Source organism: Loxodonta africana, chromosome 6 (genome assembly GCF_030014295.1).
Source record: "Loxodonta africana isolate mLoxAfr1 chromosome 6, mLoxAfr1.hap2, whole genome shotgun sequence".
NCBI classification, from domain to species: domain Eukaryota; kingdom Metazoa; phylum Chordata; class Mammalia; order Proboscidea; family Elephantidae; genus Loxodonta; species Loxodonta africana.
In genome coordinates this window covers 77,731,898-77,753,401 of record NC_087347.1, presented here as the reverse complement: position 1 = coordinate 77,753,401, position 21,504 = coordinate 77,731,898, and the positions used below count along the sequence as shown (strand labels likewise).

The 21,504-nt window shown below is 38.9% G+C and overlaps 1 protein-coding gene across 1 annotated transcript in view; it reads right to left on the bottom strand.

Annotated features, from left to right (window-relative positions):
• The window catches only part of ABCB11 (ATP binding cassette subfamily B member 11), a 96,074-nt gene that overhangs the window by 22,671 nt on the left and 51,899 nt on the right, over positions 1 to 21,504 (bottom strand). The window contains exons 16-18 of the mRNA XM_064287025.1: positions 20,745 to 20,814; positions 16,017 to 16,119; positions 5,700 to 5,864 (exon numbers count right to left, since the gene is read on the bottom strand). Coding sequence (XP_064143095.1) covers positions 5,700 to 5,864; positions 16,017 to 16,119; positions 20,745 to 20,814 — 338 coding nt within the window. The remainder of the gene's footprint in view (positions 1 to 5,699; positions 5,865 to 16,016; positions 16,120 to 20,744; positions 20,815 to 21,504) is intronic.

Sequence of the window (21,504 nt, the reverse complement as noted above, 5' to 3'; positions counted from 1 at the left end):
TCGGTCAGTTCCACTCTGTCCTGCCAAATAAAAAAACCAAACCCGTTGCCACCAAGTCAATTTCAACTCATAGCGACCCTACTGGACAGAGTATAACTGTCTCATAGAGTTCCAAGGGGGACCTGGTAGATTCCATCTGCTGAGCCTTTGGTTAGCAGCTGAACTTTTCTCTGTCCTACAGGATCACTACAAGTTGGAATTGACTTGACAGCAATGGGTTTGGTTTTGGGTTTTGGTTTCATGGCTCCTAACACAGGTGAAAGTGGGTTCAAAAGACATCACAGTAATTCTCCCTGACATAGTATAATGCACAAGTTTACTTCCCAGAGCTTACAAACTCAGGGATTTAAAAATATATTTCATTTTGATTTTTAAAACCACTACACAAATGCCTTTAAACCTCAAACCCTTATGCTATGATTCCCATTCCTAAGCAAGGTCACTTTTATAAACATGGATTATTAGAACTATAGATTAGCCAATTTACTCTTACTTTACAAATAAGGAACTAAAGCCAAACCAGCAAGTCATTTGCCCAAGTTTATTTAGCTAGTTAGTGGTAATTATTGAAAAAAGTAATTCCTATTTTTTAGATTCCAGTGCAGTGGTTTTCTTCTGGGCATGCCCCCTTGACTCTTGTTATTACCCACCTTCTCAAAGTTAAAAAATATTTGGCTAATGTTAAAGCCTACACAACCGTCCAGTTCAAGATTGGACATGTATCCAAAAAAATTTTTTTTCACAGAATTCCACTTCACAGCTCTTTGTATATTCTGGTTGTCAAAATGCAACCCAAAGAATTCCATGAGAACTGGAATCTCACATCATCTCCCACATGGAAGTCAAGAATTCTACCATTGAGCCACCGCTGTCCCCTAAACAAGCGTACTGTTACAAAAATGGCAAAAATAAATGCTCAGACTACAGCTAGGTTGCTTTGTTCCTAGATTAGCTGTAGTCTGAGCATATATCTTTGCCATTTTTATAAGAATAAGTTTTTAGGGGACAATGTGTTTCAGTGGTAGAATTCTTGCCTTTTAGGAAGGAAACCCAGGTTCGATTGCCAGCCAAAGTACTTCAATTGCCCAGCCACCACCCATCTGAGCAACTGAGATGTCATTGGAGGGTTGCGTGCTGCTATGATGCTGAACAGGTTTCAGTGGAGCTTCCAGACTAAGACAGGCTTGAAAGAAAGGCCTGGCAATCTACTTCTGAAAATCAGCCAATGAAAACCCAATGGAACATGACGATCTGATCTGCAACTGATCATGGACCTGGCACAGGACCAGGCAGGGTATCGTTCCATTATGCATGGGGCCACCACGAATTGGGGGTCAACTAGATGGCAGCTAACAAGTTTAAGGATCATACCAATGTTTATAAACTCTTGGTATGTACCAGATACCAAATGAGTTGCTTAACCAATTTTATCTTAAATTAGGATTTCCTTAAATTAGGGTTCTAAAAACAACTCAGTGAGATCAATTTTATTACCCCATGTTACAGATGAGGAAATTAAGTCTCATCAAGGGTAAGTCACTTGCCTGATTGCTCGTAGCCAGTACGGAACAGAGATCTACTTTAAATCCAGAGCTGGCTGACTTTTAAGCTGGTGCTTTTTCTCAGCACGCTACATCCAAATTGTTGTGCTTGGAATATTTGACTCATTTTCCATACAAAATAGATTTAGGGAAAGTGAGTCAGATAAATTATGCCTCACGTGTATATTCAGACTTGGCTACATTAGCGACCAGGCTCCTGATAGCGTCCAATCATTTACTGAGTCCATGTTCCACACTGTGGTCTCAATAAAACAAACATGAACATTATGCCCTTTAGGTGTGTCAGAATGATAACAGTGCAATTAAAAACAGGCTACTTTGTGAATGATGATTACTCTACCAGATGAAAACATCATGAATCTACTGATGAATATGTGATAATTATGCTAAGAGACAAACAGAAACAATCTTCTTTATCAAAGAGGAAAAACTGCAAGTTTGTTTAGTATCATTCTCTTTGCAAATACAGCCTTGTGGGAACTTTAGTGATGAGCAGACTTTGAATTTTACTAACTGGTTTACTGCCACTCTTGTCCTGCAGCCCTGAGCATTGCTCAGAATAAGCCAAAAAAAAAAAAAAAAATTTTTTTTTTTTTAGAACTTCTGGTTGTCATCAAAAGAATCACAGAGAATATTCTCACCTCCTATAACCGAGGAGGTGCTGTAGGAGGGTTACAGGCTGAATCATCTCATCCTTTCTGCAGGCTTTCTGACTTGACCATTTCATAGACCTCTAGAGCTGGAAGGTATCTTAGGGGTCATCTTTGCCAATCATTTCATAGTTGTGGAAACTGAGGCCCAGAGAAGTGACATGACTTGACCTCAGGGCACACAAAGAATGGATCTCCTGACAGGGAATCCAAGACTCTTTCCACAGCAGCTCACATACAGGGTTTGGGTGAAGTTGGGTGATTATATTCTTTGCTCTGATTTTATAAAGTTGACATCCTGGATTTTTTTTTTTTTTTTAAAGTAAACATTCAAGACTCCCACGTAGAAGACAATCAACAAATAGTCTTAGGTCTTTACAGATTCAGCCTTATCGCCTATACCTTCTATATCAACCTCAACAACCAATGAGATGTATTTCCAGAGCATCTTTCCCCTAGAATGTCAGTTTGATAAGAGCAGGGAGGGGCCTTGATTTTCTTGTTGCTCACTCTCTCCCCAAATCAGCAACAGTGCCTGGCAAACACTAAGCAATCAATAAATATCTGCTGATGACGAGTGAATTTTTCTGTTTGATGTCTGTCTCTCTCATGGGCTGGGAACTGCATTAAGACAGGAAAAACCACTGGCATGGCATTCCAGAGTCCCTAGCATGGTGGCTGCCACATAGGAGACAATCAACAAGTATCTGTTGAGTGAATAAAAGAACACTTCTATTTTACTTAGATCTTGCTAGGACATTAATGAGGAGCCCTGGAGACACAGTGGTTAAGAGCTATGGCTGCTAACCAAAAGGTCAGCAGTTCGAATCCACCAGCCACTCCTTGGAAACAGTATGAGGCAGTTCTACTCTGTCCTATAGGGTAGCTATGAGTCAGAACTGACTCGATGCCAATGAGTAGGACATTAATGAACATAAAATAATTATTTAAAAGATGCTTAGCACAAAGGGTTTGTGGCACCACATAACCAGAAATTCAATTAACCAGAGTTGAAGGTCCCTGTGTTTCCAATAAGGAGCCCTGGTGATGCAGCAATTAAAGCACTCAGCTGCTAACTGAAAGGTCAGCAGTTTGAACCCATTAGCTATTCCACTGGAGAAAGAGGTGGCAGCCTCCTTCTGTAAACATTTACAGCCTTGGAACCCTATCAGGCACTTCTATTCTGTCCTATAGGTTGCTAAGAGTTGGAATAGATTCGATAGGACTGTGTTTCCAACTTCTATACCTCCTGAGCTAAGCATGGAAACCCTGCTGTCATAGCGGTTAAGAGCTACAGCTGCTAACCAAAGGTCGGCAGTTCAAATCCACCAGGCACTCCTTGGAAACCCTATGGGGCAGTTCTACCCTGTCCTATAGGGTTGCTGTGAGTCAGAATCGACTTAACAGCAAAAATGGGTTTGGTTTTTGGTTTTTAAAGCATGATTTCCTTACTTACCACAGGAGCGTAGTGTGAAATTAAAGCTCTGGCTGAGGCCCTCCCTACCTAATTGACTTGACTTAGTTTGAATTATCCAGCTCTTCCTGTACAACTCATGCATATGGAGATATTTTTCTGATCATGACCTCTACCAGAAAGACAGCAGGAGAGAGAGAAGTACAGGAAAAAACGCAAAACTAAGACTTAATCATTTACTAAGCTCTGACGATGTGGTGTGCTGGCAACTATTTTCAATTTGGCTTCAGGCGGTTTGTGATTGGCTACTAACTTAAAAAGTTGGTGGTTTGAACCTGCCCAGCAGCTCCATTGAAGAAAGGCCTGATGAATTGCTTCTGTAAAGATTACAGCCAAGAAAACCACATGGAGCAGTTCTACTCCATCACAGAGGAGGTCACCATGAGTCAGTATAGCCAGCAACAGGTTTGGTTTTTTTGGTTGGACAAATTAAATAAAGTTCTCTAGGTTCTAGGTTTCCTTCCTCGTTGACCTCAAAAGCTGTGCATGTGTGAATTTCAACTAAGAAAGCATGATAGCATTTTTATAACTAATATTGCTATTATAAAATTATGTTAGAACTTATGGAAACCCTGGTGCCATAGTGGTTAAGTGCTACGACTGCTAACCAAGAGGTCAGCAGTTTGAATCCCCCAGGCGCTCCTTGGAAACTCTATGGGGCAGTTCTACTCTGTCCTGTAGGGTCACTATGAGTAGGAATCGACTTGACAGCAGTGGGTTTAGTTTTGGTTTTTATTAGAACTTATAAAAAAAAAAAATTTTTTTTTTTTTTATAATAGGGTCAGATTGCCTGGATTTGAATCCCAGCTTCACCACTTGCTAGCTGTGTGATCTGGAGCAAATCTCTTAAGTTCTCAGGGTTTTGGTTCACTCCTTTGTATAATGAAAATAATAAGAATATCTAGCTCAGATAATTATTAGGAAATTTAAATGATCTATTATGGCAACAACAACACCATTATATGTAAAGTGCTTATATAAAACCAAACCAAACCCGTTGCTCTCAAATCGATCCCAACTCACAGCGACCCTATAGGACAGAGTAGAACTGCCCCACAGGGTTTCCAAGGAGCAGCTGGTGGATTTGAACTGCAGACCTTTTGGTTAGCAGCTGTAGCTTGCGTAGCTCTTAACCACTGCACCACCAGGGCTCCAAAGTGCTTATATAGTGAGTGCCTAATAACTGTTTGCTGTTATTATTATTATTACTGTTATTATCACATAGCAGTAAAATCAGACAAAGACTATCAAAAATTTTGTTGTTGTTGGGTGCCGTCGAATCGATTTCCAACTCATAGCTACCCCATAGACAGAATAGAGCTGCCTCATAGGGTTTTCTAGGCTGTAGCCTTCATGGGAGCAGATGGTTAAGTCTTTCTCCTGAAGAGCCACTGGGTGGGTTCAAACTGCCAATCTTTTGGTTAACAGCCACGCACTTAACCACTGCACCACCAGAGCTCCTATCAAAACTTCTAGGAAGTGTGTAATTGAAATAAGCTTACTCTTTATCATGCCTTATTTTACTTCTCTCTTCCTTTTCCCTCTTTTCCACCACCTCCTCATTTCAATCTTGCGAGCAGGGAGAGAGAGGGGAATTATACATCACATACTGATACCTGCTAGTAGAAGGCAAACTTTGTACTTTAGCTGCTCAGCAAGTTCAAAAGGGTCCTAAAATCATGTGTTACTCAACACAACTACTTTGCATTCTGATCTGGTTTGCAAATAGGTGAATTGCCCCTTCTGGCACTTAGTCTGCAATCACAGTATCATTTTCTTACAGGCAATGACAACTCTGTGAGTGTCCTGCCAGCCCAAATGAGAGTGCTCAGCTTTGCCTTCTTAACCATCTGTGTGACAGAGGCTGAAGGAACTTTTAATCCTTTAGAAATGAGAAAGACAGAACTAACAAAAAAGAGCTAACATTAAAACAAAAATTCGCCCTATCACAAATGGCAACATCCACTGATAGAAAAACAAAACGAATAAGGACAATAAAGAGAACTTGCTTACCCCAAGAATTTCGCTGAATAAAAAGGCATAGAAGGGTGTGACTGTCCCATTGACAGCTGCACCCACAGACCCTACCAGCATGTAGGGCCACTCTGGAGCATTGAATTTCAGAATCCTCCTGACTGGAGCAGGTTCAACTTCCTCTTCCACAAGAATGTCTGCACCCTTGAGGGGAAAGAGGGTTATATTAATCATCCAAGTGTGTACACAAATATTTCACACATACTCTTGTTAGACAGCAGACCCTCTGGCATTCACAGACTTAAGAGCCATGATTTGATTGCTCATGAGTGACATTGAAGATCTATGAGATGCAGTGATTTCTTATTTACAAAGATTGGTTTTGAATTGGATGTGGACTGAGCCAAAAGGACAACTTATCAGAAGGTGAGTTTGTAGTTCTCATTGAGCAATGACATGTGTATTAACTTTCAAGGAGTAATGAACATGATAGATCTTTGGGAAAAATAATCCCCCATTAAAAATAAATAAATAGAACTAAGGCCACTACTGAAGTTCACCCTATAAAACAAAAAATAACAGGTGTGGAGAACATCCTTCTTAGTTCAGTCAAGTATATGAGACCAAACGGGCAACACCTGCCCAAAAGCAAAGACGAGAAGGCAGGAAAGGACAGGAAAAACTGGACGAATGGATGTGGAGAACCCAGGGTGGAAAGGGGGAAAGTGCTGACACATTGCGGGGCTTGCAACCAATGTCACTAAACAATCTGTGTATAAATTTTTGAATGAGAAAATAATTTGCTCTATAAACTTTCACCTAAAGCACAATTTTAAAAAATTGATACAAATGGATAAATACCGAAAGCCCACCATCATCGCCTGTAAAATTTTCAAGTATCCTTCATAAATGTCAAGGCTCTATAATCTAGTAACTGGCTAAAGATCTAAGGCAGGCCCAGAATATCTGAAACAAGGCAAAATTCTTTAAAAATTTATAATGTGGTCTCAACAGTTATCATTTACACATTTTCAGTAAGACTTTCCTTAATTAGTGCCCAGAAGGAAATGATCATTCACTTGAATTTCTAAATTCACATTTTCTTGACAAGGACTAAAAATCAGTCAATATTTTCCTATTCTGACCTCTTTGTCATTAAAGTGTCAGAAGCTAGCAAATTTTTAACCTCTTAAAGGCAAATATTATATACTGAAGAAAAAAAATTTTTTAAAAATCCACCATTTTTTACCATCATTTTTCTCCTTGCTATAGATACTAATTGGTGTTTGGTCTTCAGATCCATTTACTCAATAATTTGTTAAATTTATTACCCATTTTGTTTGAGAAAGGATTTTAAGCAGCTTATATAGATTTGTATTGAAAGTTTTTTTGCTTGTTCTATTAAAATATACTAAAAATATCTATAGCAAATTAACTATAAAACTATTAGTGCTCTCAGAAATGATTTCCTAGAAACACACTACCTACCTAAACTAACACAAACAGAGGTAGAACAACTAAATAGACCCATAACAAAAGAAAAGATTGAAAAGGTAATCAAAAACCTGCCAACAAAAAAAAAGCCCTGGTCTGGACGGCTTCACTGCAGAGTTCTACCAAACCTTCAGAGGAGAGTTAACACCACCACTACTAAATGTATCTCAGACCATAGAAAAGGACTGAATACTCCCAGACTCATTCTATGAAGCCAGCATATCCCTGATACCAAAACCAGGTAAAGACACCACAAAAAAAGAAAATTACAGACCTATATCCCTCATGAACTTAGATGCAAAAATCTTCAACAAAATTCTAGCCAATAGAATTTAACAACATATCAAAAAAATAATTCACCATGACCAAGTGGGATTCATACCAGGTACGCAGGGATGGTTCAACATTAAAAAAACAATTAACGTAATCCATCACATAAATAAAACAAAAGACGAGAATCACATGAATTTATCAATTGATACAGAAAAGGCATTTGACAAAGTTCAACACCTATTCATAATAAAAACTCTCAGCAAAATAGGAATAGAAGGGAAATTCCTCAACATAATAAAAGGCATTTATACAAAGCCAACAGCCAACATCATCCTAAACAGAGAAAGCCTGAAAGCATTCCCTTTGAGAACGGGAACCAGACAAGGATGCCCTTTATCACCCCTCTTATTCAACATTGTGCTGGAGGTCCTAGCCAGAGCAATTAGGCTAGATAAGAAATAAAGGGCATCCAGATTGACAAGGAAGAAGTAAAATTATCTCTATTTGCAGATGACATGAGAGTATACACAGAAAACCCTAAGGGATCCTCAAGAAAACTACTGAAACTAATAGAAAAGTTCAGCAGAGTATCGGGATACAAGATAAACATAGAAAAATCAGCTGGATTCCTCTACACCAACAAAAAGAACATTGAAAAGGGAATCACCAAATCAATACCATTTACAGTAGCTCCCAAGAAGATAAAATACTTAGGAATAAACCTTACCAGAGATGTAAAAGACTTATACAAAGAAAACTACAATACACTTCTGCAAGAAAACAAAAGAGACTTACGTAAGTGGAAAAACATACCTTGCTCATGGATAGGAAGACTTAACATTACAAAAATTTCTATTCTACCGAAAGTGATCTATACATTTAATGCAATTCCGATCCAAATTCCAACAACATACTTTAATGAGATGGAGAGACAAATCACCAACTTCATATGGAAGGGAAAGAGGCCCCAGAAAATTAAAGCATCACTGAAAAAGAAGAACAAAGTGGGTGGCCTTACTCTACCTGATTTTAGAATATATTGTACTGCCACAGTAGTCAAAACAGCCTGGTACTGGTACAACAACAGATACACAGACCAATGGAACAGAATTGAGAATCCAGACATAAATCCATCCACATATGAGCAGTTGATATTTGACAAAAGCCCCAAAACAGTTAAACAGGGGAAAGACAGCCTTTTTAACAAATGGTGCTGGCATAACTGGATATCCATCTACAAAAAAATGAAACAAGATCCATACCTCACTCCATGCACAAACACGAGCTCAAAATGGATCAAAGACCTAAATATAAAATCTAAAATGATAAAGATCATGGAAGAAAAAATAGGGACAACGTTAGGAGCCCTAATACATGGCATAAATAGTACACAAAACATTACTAATAATGCAGAAGAAAAAATAGATAACTGGGAGCTTCTAAAAATCAAACACCTATGCTCATCCAAAGACTTCACCAAGACAGCAAAAAGATTACCTACAGGCTGGGAAAAAGTTTAGCTATGACATTTCCGATCAGCGCCTGATCTCTAAAATCTACATGATACTGCAAAAACTCAACTACAAAAAGACAAATAACCCAATTAAAAAATGGGCAAAAGATATGAACAGACACTTCACTAAAGGAGACATTCAGGTAGCTAACAGATACATGAGGAAATGCTCAGGATCATTAGCCATTAGAGAAATGCAAATCAAAACTACAATGAGACTCCATCTCACTCCAACAAGGCTGGCATTAATCCAAAAAACACAAAACAGTAAATGTTAGAGAGGCTGTGGAGAGCTTGGAACACGTATACGCTGTTGGTGGGAATGTAAAATGGTACAACCACTTTGGAAATCGATTTGGAGCTTCCTTAAAAAGCTAGGAATAGAACTACCATACGATTCAGCAATCCTACTCCTTGGAATATATCCTAGAGAAATAAGAGCCTTTTCATGAATAGCTATATGCACACCCATGTTCATCGAAGCACTGTTTACAATAGCAAAAAGATGGAAGCAACCAAGGTGCCCATCAACGGATGAATGGATAAATAAATTATGATATATTCACACAATGGAATACTATGCATCGATAAAGAACAGTGATGAATCTGTGAAACATTTCATAACACGGAGGAATCTGGAAGGCATTATGGTGAGTGAAATTAGTCAGTTGCAAAAGGACAAATATTGTATAAGACCACTATTATAAGAGCCCAAGAAATAGTTTAAACAGAGAAGAAAATATTCTTTGATGGTTACGAGAGTGGGGAGAGAGGGAGGGTGGGAGAGGGGTATTCACTAATTAGATAGCAGATAAAAACTACTTTAGGTGACGGAAAAGACAACACACAATACAGGTGAGTTCAGCACAACTGGACTAAACAAAAAGCAAAGAAGTTTCCTGAATAAACTGAATGCTTCGAAGGCCAGTGTAGCAGGGGTGGGGGTTTGGGGAGCATGGTTTCGGGGGACATCTAAGTCAATTGGCATAATAAAATCTATTAAGAAAACATTCTGCAACCCACCTTGGAGAGAGGCATCTGGGGTCTTAAATGCTAGCAAGCAGCCATCTAAGATGCATCAATTGTTCTCAACCTACCTGGATCAAAGGAGAATGAAGAACACCAAGGACAAAAGGTAATTATGAGCCCAAGAGACAGAAAGGGCCACATAAACCAGAGACTACATCAGCCTGAGACCAGAAGAGCTAGGTGGTGCCCAGCTACAACCTATGACTGCCCTGACAGGGAACACAACAGAGAACCCCTGAGGGAGCAGGGGAGCAGTGGGATGCAGACTCCAAATTCTCGTGAAAAGACCAGACTTAATGGCCTGACTGAGACTAGAAGGACCCCAGCGGTCATGGCCCCCAGACCTTCTGTTGGCCCAGGACAGGAACCATTCCCGAAGCCAACTCTTCAGACAGGGAATGGACTGGACAATGGGTTGGAGAGGAATGCTGGTGAGGAGTGAGCTTCTTGGATCAGGTAGACACTTGAGACTATGTTGGCATCTCCTGCCTGGAGGGGAGATGAAAGGGTAAAGGGGCTTAGAAGCTGATGAAATGGACACAAAAAGAGAGAGTGGAGGGAAGGTGCTGGCTCTCTCATCAGGGGGAGAACAATTGGGAGTATGCAGCAAGGTGTACATAAGTTTTTGAGTGAGAGACTGACTTGATTTGTAAACTTTCACTTAAAGCACAATAAAAATGAAAAAAACAAAAACTATTGGTGCTCTTTTTCATAATTTGCCCTTTAGGCAGCTGAGGCAACAGCAAGGAACATCAAATACTTTCCTTTGCTTACAAAGTTAAAGATCACATTACCGATTCAATTTAAATAAAAGCCTGGTGTCAAGTCCATTTTATCACAGTTGCAAGCCGAGTAGAATGGAGGAAGGCTGCTCAGACTGGTAATGCTTCATTATTGCCTCCATCTGAAGTTCTCTCTTGGCCTGCCCTCCACATTTGCACTTTGTCATTACTACTCACTCATGCAGCCAATCTTTCTGTTCAATTATTTCATCTTCGACAGGTTACTAACTCTAAACAATCAATGCTAGAGAGGAAGAAGTATGCCTAGGAAGACATAACTGGAACAGGCATAGAAAGAATGAGCTTCTAGTATGGGTCCCACACTGCTATCAATGGAACGTATAACAGAGCACTTTAGCTCTCTGGGCCTTAGTTACCTCATCCTCAAAATGAGGGAACTGAACTAGGTTGTTTTGGGGAGACATTTCTGCATGAGTCACTCACATTTCTGCATGTCTTGTGAGCAGAGGCGTTGACTGCCTTTGTTCTATTTTTTCAAGGATGTTTTTATAGCCAACAGTCTTAGAAGAAAGAGATAGTGTCTTCCTCTTAAGAAAAGGGCAGATGTGCTTACCGCCTATTATAAAAGATTCAGGGTCCTCAAACTCAGGATTCCTCTTGTGTAACACACCCCACTTCATTTGCTGGTATCATTTGACCCTCTTTGCATCACCTTGTAAGAATGGGAGGCTGGGTTAGGGCACTAGTGCAAATCTTATATTCTGACTACTGTTATTGCTGTGAGTGATAAAAGTCTTTTGTCTCTGACCCAGGGCTCTCGTGTATTCTGCCAACATCCATAAAATTGTGCCAAACTAACTTGTTAGCTTTCAAGTAGCACAAAATATCAGATCCTTCACAATTCTAGACAGTTGTTGATGTCCAGACCAGGCTGATCATCAGACTTATGAGGGATAATTAAAAATACATATTTTGGGTCTCATCACCAGAAATTATAATTTAGTAGGTATCAGCGTGGATCAGTTTTTTAAAAAACACTCCTTAAGTAATACTGGCAGACAAAGCCCAGTTTCTGAGACCCTTAGATCATGTCCAAGATATTTTCCAGCGCTAAATGTCCAATATGCTATAACTGTATGTTTTAAAAATGCCAACTGTGCTGTACCACTTAGGGGTACACTGAGAAAATTGTAAACCTGCGTTAGCACTCACTGAATTCTGCCTGCTACCTAGTGATATTAAACACCAGTTGCTGACAAGTCAATTCCAACTCAGCATGCTCATGTGTGTCAGAGTAAACAATTTTCTAGGGACTCTCTAGTCTCCTCATTTACTGGAAACACTGCCCCAGGTTGGTCCACCCACAGCCTGACATGATGAAAATTTCCCTGTTATTCTGACCTGATGGTATCCCTAACCCTAAACAATAACATTTAAGACATTTGAAAGCAATATGAAGTAGTTTTTGTCCAGCAATTCTCATTCCAAGATAAACTAATAAACAAAATCAATTAATCCGAATAGCTTTCTTTTGTCCGCCTACACTAAAAGTTTGACTTTAAAGGAAACTGTTCTCTAACCCCCCGAAAAAATATTCAGCAGTCAAACCTGAATGGTACAAACACCAGAAAATCTGTGCCTGAATACTTGAGATTATTTTTATAGCAACATATAAAAAAAATTTGGCATAATGGCACTTATGAAAATACTTCACGGGGGAGGGCATGGCTGGCAAACAAACGTAGTAGGCAGGTGTACATTATTTGCCTAAAAGTATGATACATCAATATGTAACTGCCACACCACTGAGAATCATGGCCCAGCCAAGCTGACACATAACCTTAACCACCATCACAGCCAGCATTACTCTCACCTTGCACCTCGGCGTTTGTTATTGCCAGAGGTATGTTGTTAATGTGCAAAATAGTTGGATAATAGATTTTTACTATTGTCATAAATGCAAAATGTTCGATAACAGGATAGTAAGTGAGGAGTAGGTGTGTACTGGCAGCATCTCCAGAGCAGGGAGAGGGACAGCAGCTCTCGTTTGTCTTTATATCTCTAACACAATACTAGCCACATAAGAGGTGTGCAGACAGCGTTGAGTGGATGAAGCAATGGATGAAGCTTTTATGCCCATGGTGCATACACACAAAAACATGCATTTGGAAAATACTGATTGTTCATCTACTATAATGGTTCTGTTTTGCCCAGTTTCTTTCCTTAGGCCTCCTTGTGTAGGTTAGATGAAAATTTAACTTCCTGCTTCAATGCTATGTCCTGCTTTCTACACTTTGTCGCACTGGCTCTGTGCCCCTGTTCATAGTGGTCTCCTGCCTTGATAATACCTTTTAAGATTTCTTTATTAGAAAGAGTAAATATGACAAAGGAGCAGAGAGTCTCCAATAAGCAAACGGCTGATAGTCATTTTCACAAATCCTATCTCTGAATCAGCGTCTAAACCCGAGATGATAAATTGGCTGTGATGAAATTACAAATTTCTAATATTTGACCCTGACTTAATCTGGTATGCATTCTGCCCTGTTTTCCAGTTTCAATGAAAGAGATGCTTAGATATCAGAGACTGGGAGAGCCTCTAGCCCACAGGCTTCCCCTTACCCTGAACTTAATTTTGCCAGCGCCAATTTTGACCCCGTTTATGGGAACCAAGAGCATGGTTTAGGGAGCAAGGAGGAATGGGCTACAGTCTTAGCTCTGTCACCAGATAACTATGAGACCTGGGGGGAGTCACCTCAGAGTTTGGAAACACGGGCTACTTGTGAAACCTTCTCTTCTCAATTTTCAGAAGCAATACTAAAAGAGACCACAAGGTGGCGATAACTGCTTTATGTACGCACACATTTTTACTTTGCAGCATAAGACAGTGCATTTCCCAATTTGCAGAAGGTAAGGTCAGGGCTTCCACAAAATGAGAAAAAGGAAGGATTTGTCGATGCTTGGGCTTGCAGAATTTATTAGGTATTAAGATAATATACCAAACTGAGCAGCATTTATTCGTACGATGTTACTTGGAATTAGAAATACCGTAAGTCAAATTTTATTAACCTTGATTCCATTATTTCTTTTTTAAAAATAATTATTTAAATCTAAAGGACTACATTATAATTATTGTACAAATTAGGAATATTAAGATAAGCATAAGATCTTTTCCTCTTGGGGTTTTAGCAAAATCACATTGGCTTCCCGGTCATTTTTTTTTTCCCCCTTTCTTCCTTTCCATTTTCTAGAGAGAATACATAGCGACAGAGTTTTTAAAATTACAGTGGTTTACATTTAATTGAGTTTAATTATTCCATTTTTAATTTGTAATGCTGATGAGTAGAATATTATGTGAAATAGTTTATCTCTCTAAAACTATTTCCTGTATTTGATTTGGGTTTCCTTTTATTTAAATAGGAGCCCTGGTGGTACAGTAGTTAAGCATTTGACTGCTAACCAAAAAAGTTGGCAGTTTGAGTCCACCAGCTGCTCCTTGGAAACTCTATGGGGCAGTTCTACTCTGTCCTCTAGGGTCGCTATGAGTTGAAATCAACTCTACAGCAACAAACAGCAACAGGTTTATTTAAATAAGGAACTCCAGTAGTACAGTGGTCAAAGCAATCAACTGCTACAGAAAGGTCAGTGGTCCAAAACTGCTAGTTCCTCCATGGGAGGAGAATGTTGCAGCCTGCTTCTATAGAGATTTATAGCCTTGGAAACCCTATGTGGTCACTATGAGTCAGAATCTACTCGACGGCAGTGGATTTGTTTGGTTTTGGTTTATTTAAATGGCTCCCTTCTGAGATTTTTTCCTGCATCATAAGAGCTCTTTGCCCATGCTACATTGCCAGAGAATCTGATTGCCCTCTGTGACTCTGCTAGGCCATCTACCAGCATCAATAACAATAAAAAGGTCAGGTCCTTCCTTCCTCCCTCCCTCCCTTCCTTCCTTCCTTCCTCCCCCCTCTTGCTTCCTTCCTTCCTTCCCTCCTTCCTGTCTCCCTCCCTCCCTTCCTCCTTTTCTTCCCACTATTGTCAAATGTCTACCCAGAAACTGAAAAAAAAAAATACAATTGATACTGTTGTGCTTGAAATTTCAATGTAGTGTTTTGTTCTTTCTCTCCTGAAGCTCTGTATAAAATACATCTTGTAGTTATTAGTGGCAGCACCATGGACATAAATGGAACACCTATTTCTAAAAGAGGAATTGAGTCTTCAATGGCAAGATGCAATAACAAACCATGCTTGCTAAATTTGCTTCCTCTCACTGTGATTCATCCCACTGTTCTAAAGTGTTCTATTAAATTTATTTAAACCAACACTATTAGATATTGAGACCTCTACTTAAAAAAAAAGAGAGCCATAATAATCCTTCGTCATAGTCATAAGTTCATATATAGTCCCATATTTTATTCTAAACTTGCCCATTGTGGACCAATGTGTAAACAAATGCCCAAAAAATCTAATTACCCACTGCTGTCAAGTCATTTCCAACTCAAAGCAACCCTATAGGACAGAATAGAAGTGCCCGATAGAGTTTCCAAGGAGCACCTGGCGGATTCCAACTGCTGACCTCTTGGTTAGCAGCCGTAGCACTTACCACTATGCCACCAGGGTTGCCAAAAAAATCTAATTAGGCTCTGTTAATTCAAAATTTGTGAAAACTTGTATAAGGGTTAGCTTTATCAAAGTATCTTTGGTGAATAAACACTTTTGCCAAAGTTATTATAACTTAACATAAGATTTTAAAATTTGAGAAAAAAATGGGTTTTCAGGTATTCTTAAAAATATATAAAAGGATACCACATATAAGCAAATAATCTGCTAAGTACAAATAATTTCACTGTGTTTATTAGAATGATTCCCCAAAGAACTATTAATTTATTCTTAAAAAAAAAAAATGCTTTGCATTCAAGCTGATTCCAACTCATAGTGACCCTGTAAGACAGAGTAGAACTGCCCCATAGAGTTTCCAAGGACCACCTAGTGGATTCGAACTGCCAGCCTTTTGGTTAGCAGCCATAGCTCTTAACCAATACACCACCAAGGTTTCCAATTTTCCCTTATTAGCCCAATTTTAGTCACCAGGTATTTTTAAAAGTAATAATTAATCTGTGTTTCTTTTAAAACGTTTTGTAAAGTTTAGAGTTTTCATCAGGTCCAAATTGGTGCCCCCATTTAGTCTGACTTGGTGAAACAATATTAGATATATGCCTAGAAAACTCATATTTTCCAGTTTAAAGGGCATACAATAGTCCCCAGAAGAGACAGCTTCCATGCCCCCACAAGCATTTGGTGCCTGACCTTTCTGTCTTCTTCATAAGTAGACTTATGATCTAGAACAGTTAATGGAGGTTCATGTACCAGCTGAGAAAGCTGAGACTTGGAGCGTTGCCGGATGGAAGCTCTGCAAATAAACAGAAAGATAAAAGAGTCTACATACTGTGGGCTGGTTGGAACAGAACTCAGTTGGTTTCCAAATTTACATCACATGTGTCAAATAAACAGAAACATTTGGTAGGTCACACGGCAACCAGTTGAGGGAGCTTCCTGGTTAAGCTTGACAGAGCTATTCTTAGGGCAGAGCTAATCGGATTGCTGGGTGACGGGGGAGGGGAGGGGTCAAGCTATTGTAATTGCGTGACCCTGGTTCAGGGTTGAGGGGGGAGGAAGAGAAGAGGAGGAAAGTCTACCAGGGAAAAAAAAAAAAGAACCAGCCATGACTCAAATACATTCCAAACCCAGATAGTTCTGCTAGTTTACATGGCAAAGGTCCATCACCTTTAGTATACACCTCGCTTTTGGTCGTAGGTTGTAGTTTTGATTCTCTCTTTTAAGGCTATGCCTGATGTTACTTCAGTGTGGGATCACCTGGATACAAATGAGCTGGTAGGAAGGAATAGGGCCCCTAATGACATTTGCTCCAGACTATGTACCACCTGCTAGGGATGCACTTGGTTAACACATATCTTATTGAGATATAATATAGATTAATGTGTGCATTTATTCATTCAACAGAGGCTTATTGGACACCTAAAACATGCAAACCAATGCCAGGTGCTATGTGTGTGTGTGCTAGTGGTGGTGGTGGGGTGAGCTACAAAGACTGGTCAATCATAGACTTTACCTCAAAAAAAAAAAAAGACCCCATTGTTGTCAAGTCGATTCCAACTCATAGGAACCCTATAAGACTATAGGGTAGAACTATCCCATAGAGTTTCTAAGGCTGTAGTCTTTATGGAAGCAGACTGCCACATCTTTCTCCCACAGAGCAGCTGATGGGTTCAAACAGCCCATCTTTTGGGTTAGCAGCTGAGTGTTTAATGACTGCACCACCAGGGCTCCTTACTTCTCCCTCAAAGAACTTAAAATCTTTTAAATGAACAATGTTTATGCCTAACCCTGCTCTAAGAAATAACATGGTAAGTGCTATAAGGCAGGTGTCAATAAATACCATGGAAGTTTAAAAGAAAAAGAAGAAAGTATACAGCAGCTGTTATCATGAAAGGCTTCATGAAAGAGGTTGATAAGTTAGGATTTGGGTATTTGTAGACTAGAAGGAAGGTGTTTCTGAATGAGAGAATGGTGTAAACAGAAGCATGGAGCCAGGAAAGAGCAGGGTAAGTACATGGCAAGTACAGAAAATGATTGGTATTTTTTTGTTTGTTTTTTGTTTTTCCCCTAAGATTTCTGGGAAGGAGTCTCCCATTCTCCTCTAGGTTAAACCTGAAAGAATGGAGCTCTAGGAGCTGCTGGCAGTTATGTTAAGACACCGAAGAAAGGTGATTCCTGAAAAATGAAGCCAGCACTGAAAACATAGAGCTGAGAAAGGAAGAGAAATGGTATCTATCTTGGACATACCATGGAGCCACAGCTTTACCTGAAGCCAAAGCATCTTTGAACCATTTAGTTATGGGAGCTGCTTCTTTCCTTTTAAGGGTTAAACCAGGTTAGGTTAAGTTTTCAGTCATTTGCGAATAGTCTTAAATAACAGAATCCACGATGAAGGGATCAAAACTGTGTTTTAGAAACCTTAATCTGGAGTAACGTGACGTAGAGAGAGAGATGTTAAAGATGCTAGAGGAGACCTGGATCAACTGTTTGAGTGCAGTCTACATGGAACTCTTCATGTGTATCTATCACTTGTATCCAGGTAAAATTAGACTAAAAGAAATGTCAGGGTGGTACCTGCCTATTATATGGTCATTTAGCCTTCTTGAGAAGACAGTGCATGCCAGCTTAATTACACTAATTTGTTGCTATCTTCTGTTAATGGCACTGCCGCCCTCTTAGTCATCCAGGTTCAACACTATACATTTATCTCCGGTCTTCCCTCTTCCTTGCTCTTGCACATTCAAGTTCTTGTCAAGTTTCATTATGACCAGGCATGAACCACTCCTCACCCTCACTCCCTGGCACCAAACTGGCCTCTTGGCTCTCCAGTTCCCTCCCACCTGAACTGAAACTCCACAGCAATAGAGTCATTTCTTTGGGTTAGGTAACTAAGGTCAGGATGTCTTCTCCAGAATTTGTGAAGATGGGCATTGCCATCTGGGGACAGGGTGAGACTTAAAGTCAGAGGTCATGGGCCTAGAAAGCAAGCCCAGGACAATGGAAGCCAAGGTAGGCGTTTGTGGCAAAGGAGAAAGTGTCAGGATATAGTCAATTACTCCCAGTTTTGAGCATGGGAAGACCTACATCCTTGGCTCCTCTGATTTCTTTAATCTTCTATTTCTTAAGTCTCTCTCCCCCATTCTCAAAACTGTTCTACTCATCTAATATAGGCTGTCACAATAAGCCCATGGACAGTAAACATGCCAGGGAGGTGCTCTTTCTGATGGCTAGTTCCCCCTCTAACCAGTTAACCACTTCCTGACAAGTCAATTCTGACTCAGGGTGACCCCATGTATCACAGAGTAGAACTGTGCTCCATAGAATTTTCATGACTATGACCTTTCAGAAGCTGATTGCCAGGCCTTTTTTCTAAGGCATCTCTGGGTAGGTCTGAACATCCAACTTTTTTGTTAGTAGCTTAGTGCTTAACTATTTTCACCACCCAGGGACTTCTTGTTTCCCCTGTAGTCCACCACCAATATTAGAGCAAGAATTCCATGACACCCTTTACAGAAACTTGCAATATCTGCCACTCCCCTGCTCAGAAGCTACAAACTCTTCTCACTGCAAATAAAAATAGCTAATTTAAAGGTTCAATGTGCTCTTTCTTTTAACATTATTATTTAGGAAATGAGTTGCTGTTACCCATTAAACTGTTCTTGAACTTAAAATATATTACTAAGAAGGGACCTAGCCATGAAGCCCAAGAAATAAAATATAAATGAGCATTTCATTTATTCATCTTTTGCCACCAAAATCTGTCACCATACACAGTGAAAGATTTTTAACAGAGCTTCTTGCTCAGATTTATAAATCTTTCTCTGCTTGAGGTTAATAGATCCTTTTTTGTGTGTACATTATATTTCTGAATCTTTTATTCTAGTAACCTAAAGGTAGGATTTATGAGTATTTATAGCCAAATAGGAAATATTTATATTAAAAATGATTATCTGGTTCCATTAATAAACTTTAAGTAAGCTGCTTCAAACAGGTAGAATTTTGTTCATCTGAAAAGCTAAGAAAATATTTATTTTTTGTTGACATGACCACAAGATACACCTCCACTTTTCAACCTTTAGCCTAGTGATCGAAAGAGATTCCTAGTGATTCTCTGTGTTTAAGAAGTTAGTTAGTATCTTTAGGTTGTTATTCTAATGACTCTTATGATTTTAATTTTTTTATTCCAACCGGAAAAGCATAATTATATGTAACGTCAATTATCTATAAAAAAAAAAAAAAAACTGCCTAATAATTTTGGCATAATATGTTTTTTTACAGCTTTCACTTTTGAGAGTAAATTGAAGTACTACTTGATTATTTACCAAATACAACAAGAGTAGCATTTCTTGAAATTTTTCTGAATAGACTTGTTTTCAGGAGGAAAAATAGAAGCCCTGAGCACAAACTCTGTGGAATATTTAAAAAAAAAAAAAAAATTTTTTTTTTAAATCCTGTGTTTGAACTACTTGGAGTTGTTACATGAATATTTTATTTTAAGCCTCTTGAACCACTTTTCAGTAAATAATTAACCATCTTGAACAAGCAACTAGTATAACTAAACCTTTGTTCAGAGTACAGCCTTGAATTAAATGTCCTAGAAAGGGTAAGGCAATAGGAGAGAGATAGGCTATCATGTCAGTACCTACTAATAGACTCCTAACTTAAGGAAAAAAAAAAGAAAACTTGAAAAAGATTTTCATGAATATAGACAAATGCTCCCAGGCAGAATTCTTAACACACAGTCTTTTAGCATGAGAGGAGCCCTGGTTAGCCTTCAGCTGCTAGCCAATATTAAAACTTCTAAACCAGGATGCTTAACGCTAAAATTTTTAGTCTTGTTAATAAAGAACATACTCCAAAAATATGTCTTGAAAGTGAATACCCATATATTGATGCAGAGAAAAATAAATAGCTTATGTTCAGGAAAATGCCCTTTAAAAGATATAAAATACATTTTTTTAATTTCATCTAGTTAAAGGATGACCGGACTTCAGATGGATGACTCTGTGAGCAGAAGTGTTTTTAATTCAGTTGTAGCTCAGTAAGTTAAAGAGTGGAGGTAAAGGCATGAGTTTGACCTTCATATAAGACCACAATTAGTTTTGGGAGAAGAAACTAAACACAGATTCTTTTTTAAATCCCCTTTCTAACATCAATAAACAGCATTTTGACTATTTAGAATCTTTCCACCATGACCCCCACACACAAAGAGGAGAAGCCAATGTTAAACAAACAAAGCCATGAATTACAGAAGACATGTCAATATAGAACTCATTTTCATGTTCATATTAAGTGAAACTTGGAAATATGTTTAGGGTTCCCTTGCTGTACCCTGGGATATTGCCCGAGGATCACAGCAGAAGGGAGCTCCGAAGAATATTTGAAAGCTTTAAATTCTGCCTCATAACTTGAACTTACCTTAAACTATCACGGTAACTCCCTCTGCTAAAGGTCTCTCTTCTCTCAAGTAAGGCATCTTCAGTTGCACCTTTTCCTATTCAATACAACATGAGTGATTCTTTAGTGTATACGACAAGTAGAACCATTCCTAAATAGAATTATTTACTGTTTGTCTAGAATATAATTACTGTGCCCAGCACTAAAACTTTTATTACTTTTATTGCAATAAATATAACTTAGCAATTGTCCAGCACATTCTGACAGGAAATTTCAGAATACTCAGCAAGACCGAGCCATTTGAACCATACGATGGTCTATATGTGTTACCTCCACAGAATCTGATACCCTATAGCATGAATCATACAAAACTTAAGGGAAACCCACAAGAAGTGACAAAAAGTAATAGATTTACCAAATGTTTTAAGCCCATTCAGAATAGGAGTCATATATGTTAAATACATGTAAGAGTTAGCCTCAAAGGAATTTACAAATTCAAACATGAAATGGTAAACAAAGTGTGGAGTAGTTGATTAATTTAGGTTTGGTAAACACCAAATGTGGTCACTAGGTGGCACAAACAGTTTGCTCTTGACTACCGACTGAAAGATTGGAAGTTCGAATCCACCCAGTGGCACCATGGAAGAAAGGCCTGGCAATCTATTTCTGTAAGGTTACAGCCATTGACTATCCTATGGAGTGCAGTTCTTCTCTGAAACACAGGGGCTGCCATGAGTCAGAACTGAATTGATGGCAACAGGTTTTTTTTTTAAGCACTAAA